This window comes from Capra hircus, chromosome 1 (assembly GCF_001704415.2).
Source record: "Capra hircus breed San Clemente chromosome 1, ASM170441v1, whole genome shotgun sequence".
Lineage (NCBI taxonomy): Eukaryota > Metazoa > Chordata > Mammalia > Artiodactyla > Bovidae > Capra > Capra hircus.
In genome coordinates, this window is record NC_030808.1 from 152,622,343 (window position 1) to 152,634,718 (window position 12,376).

Consider the following 12,376-nt stretch of genomic DNA (forward strand, 5'->3'; position numbering starts at 1 on the left):
TTGATGATCCAGCAGATGTTGGCAATTTGATCTCTGGTTTCTTCTGCCTTTTCTAAATACAGCTTGAACATATGGGAGTTCTCAGTTCACGTACTGTTGAAATCTAGCTTGGAGGATTTTGAGCATTACTTTGCTAGCATGTGAAATGAGTGCAATAGTGTGGTAGTTTGAAAATTCTTTGGCATTGCCTTTCTTTGAGACTGGAATGAAAAGTGACCTTTTCCAGTCCTGTGGCCGCTGCTGAGTTTTCCAAATTAGCTGGCATATTGAGTGCAGCACTTTCACAGCATCATCTTTCAGGAATTGAAATAGCTCAGCTGGAATTCCATCACTTCCACTAGCTCTGTTCATAGGATGCTTCCTAAGGCCCACTTTCTAGGATGTCTGGCTCTAGCTGAGTGATCACACCATGGTGGCTATCTGAGTCATGAAGATCATTTTTGTATGGTTCCTCTGTGTATTCTTGACACCTCTTCTTAATATCCTCTGCTTCTGTTAGGTCCCTACCATTTCTGTCCTTAATTGTGTCCATCTTTGCATGAGATGTTCCCTAGGTATCTCTAGTTTTCTTGAAGAGATCTCTAGTTTTTCCCATTCTATTGTTTTCCTCGATGTCTTCACATTGTTTTCTTAGGAAGGCTTTCTTATCTCTCTTTGCTATTCTCTGGAACTCTACATTCAGATGGGTATATCTTTCCTTTTCTCCTTTGCCTTTCACTTCTCTTCTTTTCTCAGCTATTTGGAAGGCCTCTTCAGACAACCATTTGCATTTCTTTTTCTTGGGGATGGTTTCAAAAATACAAGCATTAAATGAATAGCTCCCAAGAAAATATCTATAGTAGGAGATCAGAAAGTTAAGTTCTTAAAACAGAAGTTCTTCAACCAGTCACTGCCTACACAAATCCTACTACACGCTAAGTAGACGGGGGTGGTGGGCAGAGTGCAGAGGAGAGGAGAGTGGTTCAGAATGTAGCAGAGCTAAGAACAGAAACCTCACAGTCACACAGCCTGGGTCTGAAAGCTGGCTCTAGCTATTATTAGCAATATTATTTTCAGGCAGTTATTGCATCTCTAAATGCTTTCAGTGCAGTTCAGTTCAGTCACTCAGTCATGTCCAATTCTTTGCGACCCCATGTACTGCAGCATGCCAGGCTTCCCTGTCCATCACCAACTCCTGGAGCTTGGTCACACTCACGTTCATCGAGTTGGTGATGCCATCCAACCATCTCATCCTCTGTCGTCCCCTTCTCCTGCTGCCTTCAATCCTTCCCAGCATCAGGGTCTTTTCCAATGAGTCAGTTCTTTGCATCAGGTGGTCAAAGTATTGGAGTTTCAGCTTCAGCATCAATCTTTCCAATGAACATTCAGGACTGATTTCCTTTAGGATGGACTGGTTTGATCTCCTTGCAGTCCAAGGGACTCTCAAGAGTCTTTCCCAACACCACAGTTCAAAAGCATCAATTCTTCAACATTCAGCTCTATTTACAGTTCAACTCTCACATCCATACATGACTACTGGAAAAACCATAGCTTTGACTAGACAGACGTTGTTGGCAAAGTAATGTCTTTGCCTTTGAATATGCTGTCTAGGTTGGTCATAGCTTTTCTTCCAAGGAGCAAGCATCTTTCAATTTCATGGCTGCAGTCACCATCTGCAGTGATTTTGGAGCCCAAGGAAATATTAAAGTCTGTTACTGTTTCCACTGTCTCCCCACCTATTTGCCATGAAGTGATGGGACTAAATGCCATGATCTTAATTTTTTGAATGTTGAGTTTTAAGCCAACATTTTCACTCTCCTCTTTCACTGCCATCAAAAGGCTCTTTAGTTCCTGTTCCTTTTCTGCCATAAGGGTGGTGTCATCCCCATATCTGAAGTTACTGATATTTCTCCCGGAAATCTTGATTCCAGCTTGAGCTTGTCCACCCCAGCATTTCTCATGATGTACTCTGCATATAAGTTAAATAATAAGGGTGACAATATACAGCCTTGACATACTCCTTTCCCAATTTGGAACCAGTCTTTTGTTCTATGTCTGGTTCTAACTGTTGCTAAATGCTTTAGTTTCCTTTATTGATAATAATATCTTTAGAGATAAAGCGGTATAATGCGATCATACATGAAAAAGCTACGCTTAACATAGTACTTGAGAGTATACTCACTGCTTCCTATTACTTCATCCCATTCAATAATAATCATAAAATTAATTCTACTAACCTCTAGTGTTAATATAGATTCTACAGTGAATACACTTGTTTGATTACATGTAACATGTCAAGTTATACCCCTCATTCACAAATCTTGAAGATGCATCATGTACAAATATCTGATTTCTAGTGAATTTATTCTGGACTGCAGGTTAAAGGGAATAAGCAGTTTTACTCAGAAAAGGCAAAACAAACCTAACTGGCCAAAATACAAAAGAGAAGGGGAGGAAACACCACCTTCAGTAGAAGCAGCAAACAGTTACACTCACAGACAGAAGAATGAAGAATTTCTACCAAATACAGTGAAATCTGTACCAAGTGAAGGGCGTCAGGTGAAGCTTCTTCAATCCTCGGGAAAGCTACGAAGTCATCTAAGCCACACTGATGCGCATGTCCTTCTGACCCATTCTCTCCTCTGTCTGCGTCCCAGAATCCCTATCACCCTTTCAGATGATCGCGAGGTCATCCACAGGAGAATCTCCCTTCATACCACAGAAGAACAAGCTAAGGACGCTGCGTGAGAGACCAAGCAAGCACCCTCATTATTTTTGATAGAGCTGCTGGAAATTGAGGGTAAGAATCAATCACCATCGATCACAACCTAAGTAAGAATCTATGATCCACGTTGCGGCCAGTCACCCAACTGTCTGTAGTCCATCAAGAATAAGCGAAGCTAAGCTACCAGCACTGACAGAAAACACATTCAGTCTGAGAGCGAGGTAAAGAAATAAACACAAGGGATGCTCACTTTTGCCCCTCCTTATTCTATTCTTTACTGATAGATGCTCTGGGAAAACATTCCTCAGTGATACATAACAGAGGTCCAGTGGTTAGGGCCCTGTGCTTTCACTGTCTAGGGCTCAGGTTCAATCCCTGGTCAGGTCACATCCCACCAACCAACAATCTTAAAGGATTCAGCACGGGACTAGAGCGAAAATATACAAAGGCAGAGAAAACTGAGCAAGATAGTTAATAGGTAAATATATTTGAAAGTAATCCCAGGAAAGGAGAGGAAGAATTTGTGAACTACCTATTATACACAGGGGCTTCCCAGGTGGTGCCAGTGGTAAAGAACCTGCCTCCCAACGCAGGAGACACTAGAGACACGCGTTCAATCCCTGGGTTGGGAAGATCCCCTGTAGGAGAGCATGGCAACCCACTCCAGTATTAATGCCTGGAGAATCCCATGGACAGAGGAGCCTGGTGGGCTACAGCCCATAGGGCTGCAGAGAGCCAGACAGCATTGAAGTGGCTGAGCATGCACGTGTTATACACAACTGCAGAGAAATTAAATTCTGAGCAGAGACCTCAAAGAGCTCCAAGAAAGACGAAAGACAATGCAAGGAGATGAGAGCTGGCAGACCAGGATCGAGAAAAGGAAAAAAGCAGTTAAAGATGAAAGCCTAGAAACAACAAAAAGCAAAATAGATATGCCTTAAAACATAGTCAAGAATCTGAAGCCACAGCTAGAACGAACCTTTAAAAACCCAGGTCAGGCTCTGTCCCTCCACTGGTTTTCCACATCACTTTAGGGGCCAAAGCAATGGCCCCTAATTGGAATGCTCCTACCTCTGCTTTATTTCCTACCGCTTTTTTCACTTGCCTTCATACATGCTACACTTTGTGATATACATTCTCATTAATCTCTTCATTTCCACCAAGTTACTGCACCATACGCAAGGCTCTCTTCCTTATTTGCTTCAGTTATCTCCTCGTATGTCCCTGAATTCTTTCCTCATAATCCAACACAAATAGCAACTGATCCCCGCCCAACATACTATTCCTTTACCTTATCCATAGCAATTATCATCACATGGCAAACTATATATATTAACTTGCAATTATGTCCCCATTAAAACATAAAACCTTCGGGATTGAAATGAAAACTGACCTTTTCCAGTCCTGTGACCACTGCTGAGTTTTCTAAATTTGCTGACATATTGAGTGCAGCACTTTCACAGCATCATCTTTTAGAATCTGAAATAGCCCAACTCCATCACCTCCACTAGCTTTGTTCGTAGTGATGCTTCCTAAGGCCCACCTGACTTCACATTCCAGGATGTCCAGCTCTAGGTGAGTGGGAGTGATCATACCTTCGTGATTATCTGGGTCGTGAAGATCTTTTTTGTACAGCTCTTCTGTGTATTCTTGCCACCTCTTCTTAATACCTTCTGCTTCTGTTAGGTCCATACCATTTCTGTCCTTTATTGAGCTCATCTTTGCATGAATGGGCTTTATTGAGCCCATCTCTGCAGCTGCTCAGTGGTGTCCAACTCTTTGTGACCCCATGGACTGTCCATGGGATTTTCCTGACAGGAATACTGGAGTGAGTTGTGACTGGCAAATTACTTCCACCTATTTTGTAGGATGCCTGTTCACCTTGTTGGTTTCCTTTGCTATGCAGAAACTTTGTAGTTTGATGTAGTCTCACTTGTAACATCTGCTTTTGCTTCCTTTGTTTTTGGTGTCAAATCTAAAATGTCATCACCAAGACTGATGCCAAGGATCAGTCTTACCGTCTATGCATTCGTCTGTGAGTATGATTTTTACGAGTATGATTCTTATGCTCAAGTCTTTAACCCATTTTAAGTTGATTTTTGTGTATAGTGTAAGACAGTTGTCCAGTTTTCCCAAAACCATTTACTGAAGAGATGGTCCTTTCCTCATTATATATCCTTGCTTCCTTTGTCATAAATTAATTGACCATGATATGCATGAGTTTATTTGGGGGCTCTCTTTTTGTTTCACTGACCAATGTGCCTGCTTTTACGTCAATACTATGCTGTTTTGATTACTACAGCTCTGATCCTTTTACAACTACACAAGGTATTACCAAAAAAACTCAGTGTTGACAGGTCTATGGTTATTTGACATGTGAAGCAAACTGGAAAGGTGAAAAAGCTCAATAAACGGGTGCCTCATGAGCTGACCAAAAATTTAAAAAATCGTCATTCTGAAGTGTCATCTTCTCTTACTCTATGCAACAACAACGAGCCATCTCTCGATCAGATTATGATGTACGACAAAAAGTGGATTCTAAACAATGAAAACCAGTGTTCATAGTTGGACCGAGAAGCTCCAAAGCACTTCCCAAAGCCAAATTCGCACCAAGAAAGGTCGTGGTCACTGTTTGGCTGCCTGTTGCCCATTCACTACAGCTTTCTGAATCCTGACAAAACCATTACATCTGCAAAGTATGCTCAGCGAATCAGTGAGATGCACTGAAAACTGAAACGCCTGCAGTAGATACCGGTCAATGGGAAGGGCCCAATTCTTTTCCACGACAACGCCTGACCGCCTGTTGCACAACCAACACTTCACAAGTTGAACTGGGCTAAAAAGTCCTGCCACATCTGCCATATTCACATGACACCTCCTGCCAACCGACTACCATTTCCTGAAGCATCTCAGTAACTTTTTGCAGGGAAAATGCTTCCACGACCAGCTGGAGGCAGAAAATGCTTTCCAAGAGTTTGTCAAACCCTGAAGCACAGATTTTTATGCTATACGAATACACAAACTTATTTCTCATTGGCAAAAATGTGCTGATTATAATGGTTCACATTTTGATTAATAAAGATGTGTTTGAGCCTAGTTATAATGATTTAAAATTCATGGTCTGAAAGTACAATTATGTTTGCACTACCCTAATATAACTCTATACACTCATGCAACTTGTTATAAAAACCACAGTAAAAAAATTTATTAATTTATTATGGCAAAAATTCTGTTCAGGCTACTATTTAGTAGGATTTTCATTCAGAATGTCTCTTCAGTGCTCCTTCTCCCAAATATCAAAGGAATGATACTATCTCTCCAGCTGCCTTATGCATATCTCTATGCAATCTGACAACACAAGCTGAATTTGAACATAAGCATCCTTTCTCAATAAATATCAGATTATTGTAAAATAATCTTGGTACCACAAAAATATTTCTAAGCTCTCTTTGATCACCTATTTTAGGTTTGCAAGAAGTCTGACCACCATAGGAGCTATTCTATAGGAGACTGTTATATAATTTCTTCATATATAAGGTTTTGAACAGTTCAGAAGTTAAAAATAAAGTACAATCTCCTAAAATAAATTTTAAAGGCCCTCAAAAAGAATTAAATATATGCTATTTAAAGACATAAATCTTGCTGCCATCATTTTCAAAATATACCTACTATCATATAATTTCTTATCCCTCCAATGCTAGACTAGCGCCAAGCTACCATCACCTCCTCCTTGAAGAACTGTAATCATCTTCCAGTAACTCCGTGGTCAATGAGGCCTTGTATGACTACTTTGTGTAACACCTAACGCTATATAATGCTTATCCCACTTCATCATAGCTATCCCTCATCATTCACAGGGAAACTGGTTGGAAGACTCCCTGTGGATATCAAAACTCACAGATGCTCAGAGTTCTTATATAAAATGTCATAGTATCTGCATATAACCTATACATATGCTTCTGAATATTTTAAATTCTCTCTAGATTACTTATAATACCTAATACACTATACAAATAGCAGTAAATAGAATATAATGCTATGTAAATAGCTGCCACTGAATGGTAAATTCAAATTTTCCCCCTGGAACACTGGCATATTTTCAGTCTATTTTTCACCTGTGGTTGGTTCAATCCATGAATACACAACCCGTGAATACAGAGGGCTGACTGCATTCTGATCTATTTTTTCATTTTTCCAAAGCATTTATCTCATTTTACATACTGTAAAGTTTACTTGTATCTGTAGCCTGTTTTCCTTCAGAGCTATATGCTCCACAAAGGAGGTGACTTGTTTTCCAATGTGAGACCATTACTTCTAGAATAAACAAATAAGTTTCAGGTTGTCTAACAAATATGAAGAAATAGTGAGGTTTAATAAATATTAATGACAAAAATATACATGATGTGCTCTTACACAGAGCTGGCCATACCAGATAAAATAAGCAATTCAATGATTTCTGCATCTCCAAGATAGGCAGCAGCATGCAGTGGAGTTCTCTTTTCATTGTCCTGTGATAAGAAGGAAAGGTGGAACATAAATTTCAATATAAAGTTAACTTTAATATACTTTAAATGAAGAAAATCCACTATAAACTATAGCTTACTACTTCCACAACTCTAGTATGCAAGTCCCATTAACAGAGTATTTCTTAGCTAGGAGAAGAAAAGCCTAAAAAATATATTTTGGCTTTAAAAGAATAGTATAAAATATAGCAAAGAATAAAAGATAAATCTAAGATGACAAAGCAATAGCTTCTTAGACTTTCTTTGAATAAAGATGACTATATTGCTAATATATATAGGAAAATTTCCTTTACTTCATACTACTTGCCCACCTCCCCCAAATATATTTCCACAATTTCACAGTTTATAAAGCAAACCCTAACAAACCAAAAGGTCACTTATCAAAATGTTCCCCACCAGGAAAGCCCCTATCAAAATGTTTCCATAGAACTACAGTGGCAAAAGTAGAAAATATCTCTGGGGATCTGAAATTATCTCTTCAAATAACCTTAAGGTTTTTCTTAAAGTTCCTGCCAATTTTGGTTTTGGCTCTAAAATATACTCCTATCCTATACATAGTCTTCTAACCTTCCTCTAGAAATGGAAGCTACATCTAAATGCACAGCTGTGTATACTTCTTGCCTCAAACAATAAGATCCTCCAGTTTGAGAAGCAGGATCTTAGAGTAATGTCACATTTAGAGATTCAGTTCAAAGTATACCTCATCTAAAGTTTCAACAGTGTTGCTGAAGTCACTGCATCTGAGAAAGCTATTCAATTACAAATATTTATTTTGAAATTTACAACCAAATTTTTAGATACTGGTTTTTGAGCCAGATTATTAGTTTTTTTCCTTGCCCGTTTCCCTCTTTGTCCAGAGGAATAAAGTTTTACCTGGTTATTGACCCACCCAGCAAGAGAACAGACGCCTAGCATGCCTTGAAGCGTTGCTACTTAGTGCGGACAGATCATGTGTGGGAGGAAGGAACAGCACAACTTTGACACCTTCAGCCTAAAAGAAACTACTCCAGAGCCAAGACTAACATTTCCCACCTCCCTCACCCTGGACAGCACGTGTGAAACTGTGCCAGCTTTGACCAGGCAGAGGTAGGCTAATATCCTACAAGACTTAAGCAAAACATACGGAATGATCTTGCAGAGCAAAGCTGCGCCAACACCACACAGCCAAGAACCACTGACTTCTAGACTATTAAGAGAAATAAAGTTCTTAAGCAGGTATCATGGACATCCCTGGCAGTGCAGCGGTTGGCAGTCCGCCTGCCAGTGCAGGGGACATGGGTTTGATCCCTGGTCCAGGAAGACCCCACATGCCACTGGGCACCTAAGCCCGTGTGCCACAATTCCTGAGCCCGTGCTCCACAATAAGAGAAGTCACAGCAACACAGAAGCCCCAGCACCGCAGTTAAGAGTGCAGCCGCCATGCACTGCAACTAGAGAAAACCCACGCGGCGGCAACACAGACCCAGTGTGGCCACACACGAGCAAGTGAGCAAATAACAATTGCAGAACGGGTATTTTGGGGGGGGGGGTCTCTTGCATTACGATAATATTGTTAACTTTCAAGACTAAAAAAATGAAAAATTTCACATCACAATAATTTTCCAGTTTGGCAATACTCCAGTTATACTAAGAAAAGATTGTTAGGTGAATGAGAATAAATTAGGGAAAAAAACTGCTAATCAAAACAGGGGTTAAAAATATTCACAGGCAATTCTAAAAAGGTTTAGATGTATTTCTATAAAATTATTAGAAAATGTGTATAATACATAATTATAACTGGCTCCATAAAAACTTCTTCATATAATGTTAATATATTTGTGTCCTTAAAAGAGTAACAGGTGAGAAAGAAAAAAGAGGTTGATATAATGGTTGTTACTGTTTTTTTATAAGCTAAGAGTTCTTGTCTCTCTAAAGCCCAGTTAATTTCCACAAGATTGTATTTTTTATTCCAATACATACCCCATTAAACAAATGGTTTGCATAGAAATTGTTGGACAAATAGTCATTTGCCGGAGTCCAGCTCCAGCAGCCAGGGAATCAGCCTGAAGAGATGAGTGGTGTCGGCGGAGAATGATGCAGCCTCTGACTCAAGGTGCGGGACTGCATGTTTATTTCAAGCGTCAGGTCTTCTTTTATACTTTGACAAAAGCATCAGATCAGAGGTTTTACATTTCAGCTCCCCCTCACCCAGACTTTGTCTCCATAAATCACTGTTGTCCTTCAACCAGAGTTACACTGTAACTCATGCTTATGTCTGGCTGCATACCACATCCCTCAGTTTATTTCTTATCTTTTTAAATCCTGCTTGCCCCTAGTATCCTAAGCTGCCTATCTCCTAAAAAGGCTTCCAGCTATTTTTAATTATTCCTAAACCCTAAGCTCAGCAAACTTCCTTTGCCATAAGTATTCCCCTCACAAACAGGTCTCAGATAACAATCTTTCCCATGGCCTCAAGCTGCAGCCTATGTGCTCATCCTGGGACATTCTTTGTAAAGATCCTTGAACAAATGTCAATGGTTTCTTTATAGATTATTTTCTGGGCACAACTGCAGAAGGCTTTGTGCTTTCTCATGCTTCTCTCAAGAACAATAAACACCTTAACATTCTTTCCAGCCAACTCAACCGAAGAACGGAGAAGGCAATGGCACCCCACTCCAGTACTCTTGCCTGGAAAATCCCATGGATGGAGAAGCCTGGTGGGCTGCAGTCCATGGGGTCACTAAGAGTCGGGGCACGACTGAGTGACTTCACTTTCACTTTTCACTTTCATGCATTGGAGAAGGAAATGGCAACTCACTCCAGCGTTCTTGCCTGGAGAATCCCAGGGATGCGGGAGCCTGGTGGGCTGCCGTCCATGGGGTCGCACAGAGTCAGACATGACTGAAGCGACTTAGCAGCAGCAGCAGCAACCGAAGAAAGGAAAGAACAAGTCAGAATCACAAGACCTAACTCCTTCATCCCGGGACCGTGCCTGCGGGATGAGGAGAGGGGTTGGGGCCGTGCCTCCATTTTGTCAGTAATGCCTAATGCAGCTCCTGACAGTCATTGAAAAAGCTAACACAGAACCACTAAAATATAAGGCTTTATTCAAAGCTGAGTCCTCAACTTAATCACTTTAATAAAAGGATCCTTGGCTGAAGGCTTTCCAGTGTTAATCACTAACACATCAGACTTCCCTATGGTATTTGGTGGCCAGTGGTTTAGTCGCTAAGTCATGTCCAACTCCTGTGACCCCATGGACTGTAATCTGCCAGGCTCCTCTGTCCATGGGGATTCTCCAGGCAAGAATACTGGAGTGATCTGCCATTTCCTTTTCTACTCTACGGTATCCCTGGGTCAGGAAGATTCCTGGAGAAGGAAATAGCAACCTACTCCAGTACTCTTGCTTCTTCCCACGGATGGAGAAGCCTGGTTGGCTATAGTCCATGGAGTCGCAAAGAGTCAGACAAGACTGAGCAACTTCACTTTCTTTCTTTAAACCCACTCAAACTGAGGAAAACATCTCCTCTGCAGTATAAACCACATACACAGCACTCACAGAACACACACACACACTCACATTTATGTGTGAGAGATGTCTGGAATTCTATGACTCAATGCCTTGAATGCTATTAATGTATTTTATGACTATAAATGTTTTTTCCCTTTGATCTGTAGAGAGGAAAAACTAAGGAACAAATTAATTTTGAAAGAAAAAATTTTACCTATCATATTTAGCTGCAATTAAATACGGAAAATGATACAATAAAACACTTACATTCCTTTTAACAAAATTTATTAGAATGAAAAAATGACTATCCTCTTACAGACACTGAATTTCACTTCAAGGATTTTTTTTTTTAGATAAAGATACTGCTATGTGTGAGAAAGTACATTTATTGACCATAGTTGGAAGCAAAATGCTGAAAACAATGTAAATGCCCATCAACAAGCAAACGGTTATTAAAAATTATGAAACACAAGCAGTTCCTAACCAACCTTCTGGTTAACTAACTCACGTCAATCAACATTCTGTTTCCCGAGTAAAGGTGACTTCGGCACAGCATGTGTTTTGAGTATTAGACCGCTGCAACCAAGGCCCTGCACGCGCACCCATATCGCTGGGTGTGTGTGCACCAAGCGGAAGAGAGGCGTGCTAACACAACTGCTTGTGCCAACTGTGCCTGCAATCATACATGCGATTTAAATATTATTTAAACTGATGAAACAGGAGTGAGGAAAAAGCAAATTGTCTGTATGATCACTAGGTTAAATACTATATAAAGACTCAATACAGGCAAGCTACCAAAAAATACTGTTGGAACTAGGTGCAGCCAAGACAATTGATACACTAAGGCAGTTAACATATGCAGAGCTTGTCTTGGGTATCTAAATTCTTACATCACTTTAAGAAACCCCGAAGAGGAATTAGAACTAATACCCTGGGCAATGGTCTATGCAAGGAAAGTAACACTGAACTCCTGTTAGTGGACTCCACATTGTCAACCAAAAACCTTACCCCAATTTTTAAAAAACCGGCTGGAATATTACACATTATTACAGCAAAATGATTAAAGATCATTTAAAATACTTCCTTTTGTCAGACTTTGATTAGCTTATCAACTACCAGTTATGAACATTTTTAGATGAGAGTCTTGGAGCTGTATATCCATGGAATGAAACACTATGTCCAGTTCCAAAGTGTGTGGGTTTTCCCCACACATCCACACAACGCTCCAACGCCAGCTAGCTGTCCTACAACTTAACATAGTTCTGACACTACCCGCCAGGGGACAGCATCAGATGCCACAGGTTAAGGACTCAGTCCTGCAAGAGGGGCTCCCCGCCCCACCACAGAGGTCAACAGCAAGTTCAGGTTGTTATCAGACCTCTGACTGGGTACAAATCCAGGTTCCGCTGACCTCCTTGGGTGTGACTAATTGCTAGAGCAGCTGACAGGACTTAGAAAAGCAGTTTACTACCTAGATTACCAGTTTATTACACAAGATACTGCAGGACGTGAATTAAAACAGTCAGATAAAGAGGAACATAGGACAAGATCCTAAACAAAGGAGCTTCGTCCTCAGAGTTTGGAGCCTAGCCCAGTGGCATGTTTAAGCATTTCTGGTTCAACAGCCTGGAAACTCTCTGAACACCTCACCTTGTGGGT

General features: G+C 40.6%; 1 protein-coding gene across 7 annotated transcripts in view; it reads right to left on the reverse strand.

Annotated features, from left to right (window-relative positions):
- ANKRD28 (ankyrin repeat domain 28) overlaps positions 1-12,376 on the reverse strand; it is a 210,187-nt gene that overhangs the window by 69,343 nt on the left and 128,468 nt on the right. For all 7 annotated transcript variants that reach the window (XM_018053043.1, XM_018053058.1, XM_018053035.1 and 4 more), the window contains exon 3: positions 7,134-7,212. In XM_018053043.1, the coding sequence (XP_017908532.1) occupies positions 7,134-7,212 (79 nt within the window). The remainder of the gene's footprint in view (positions 1-7,133; positions 7,213-12,376) is intronic.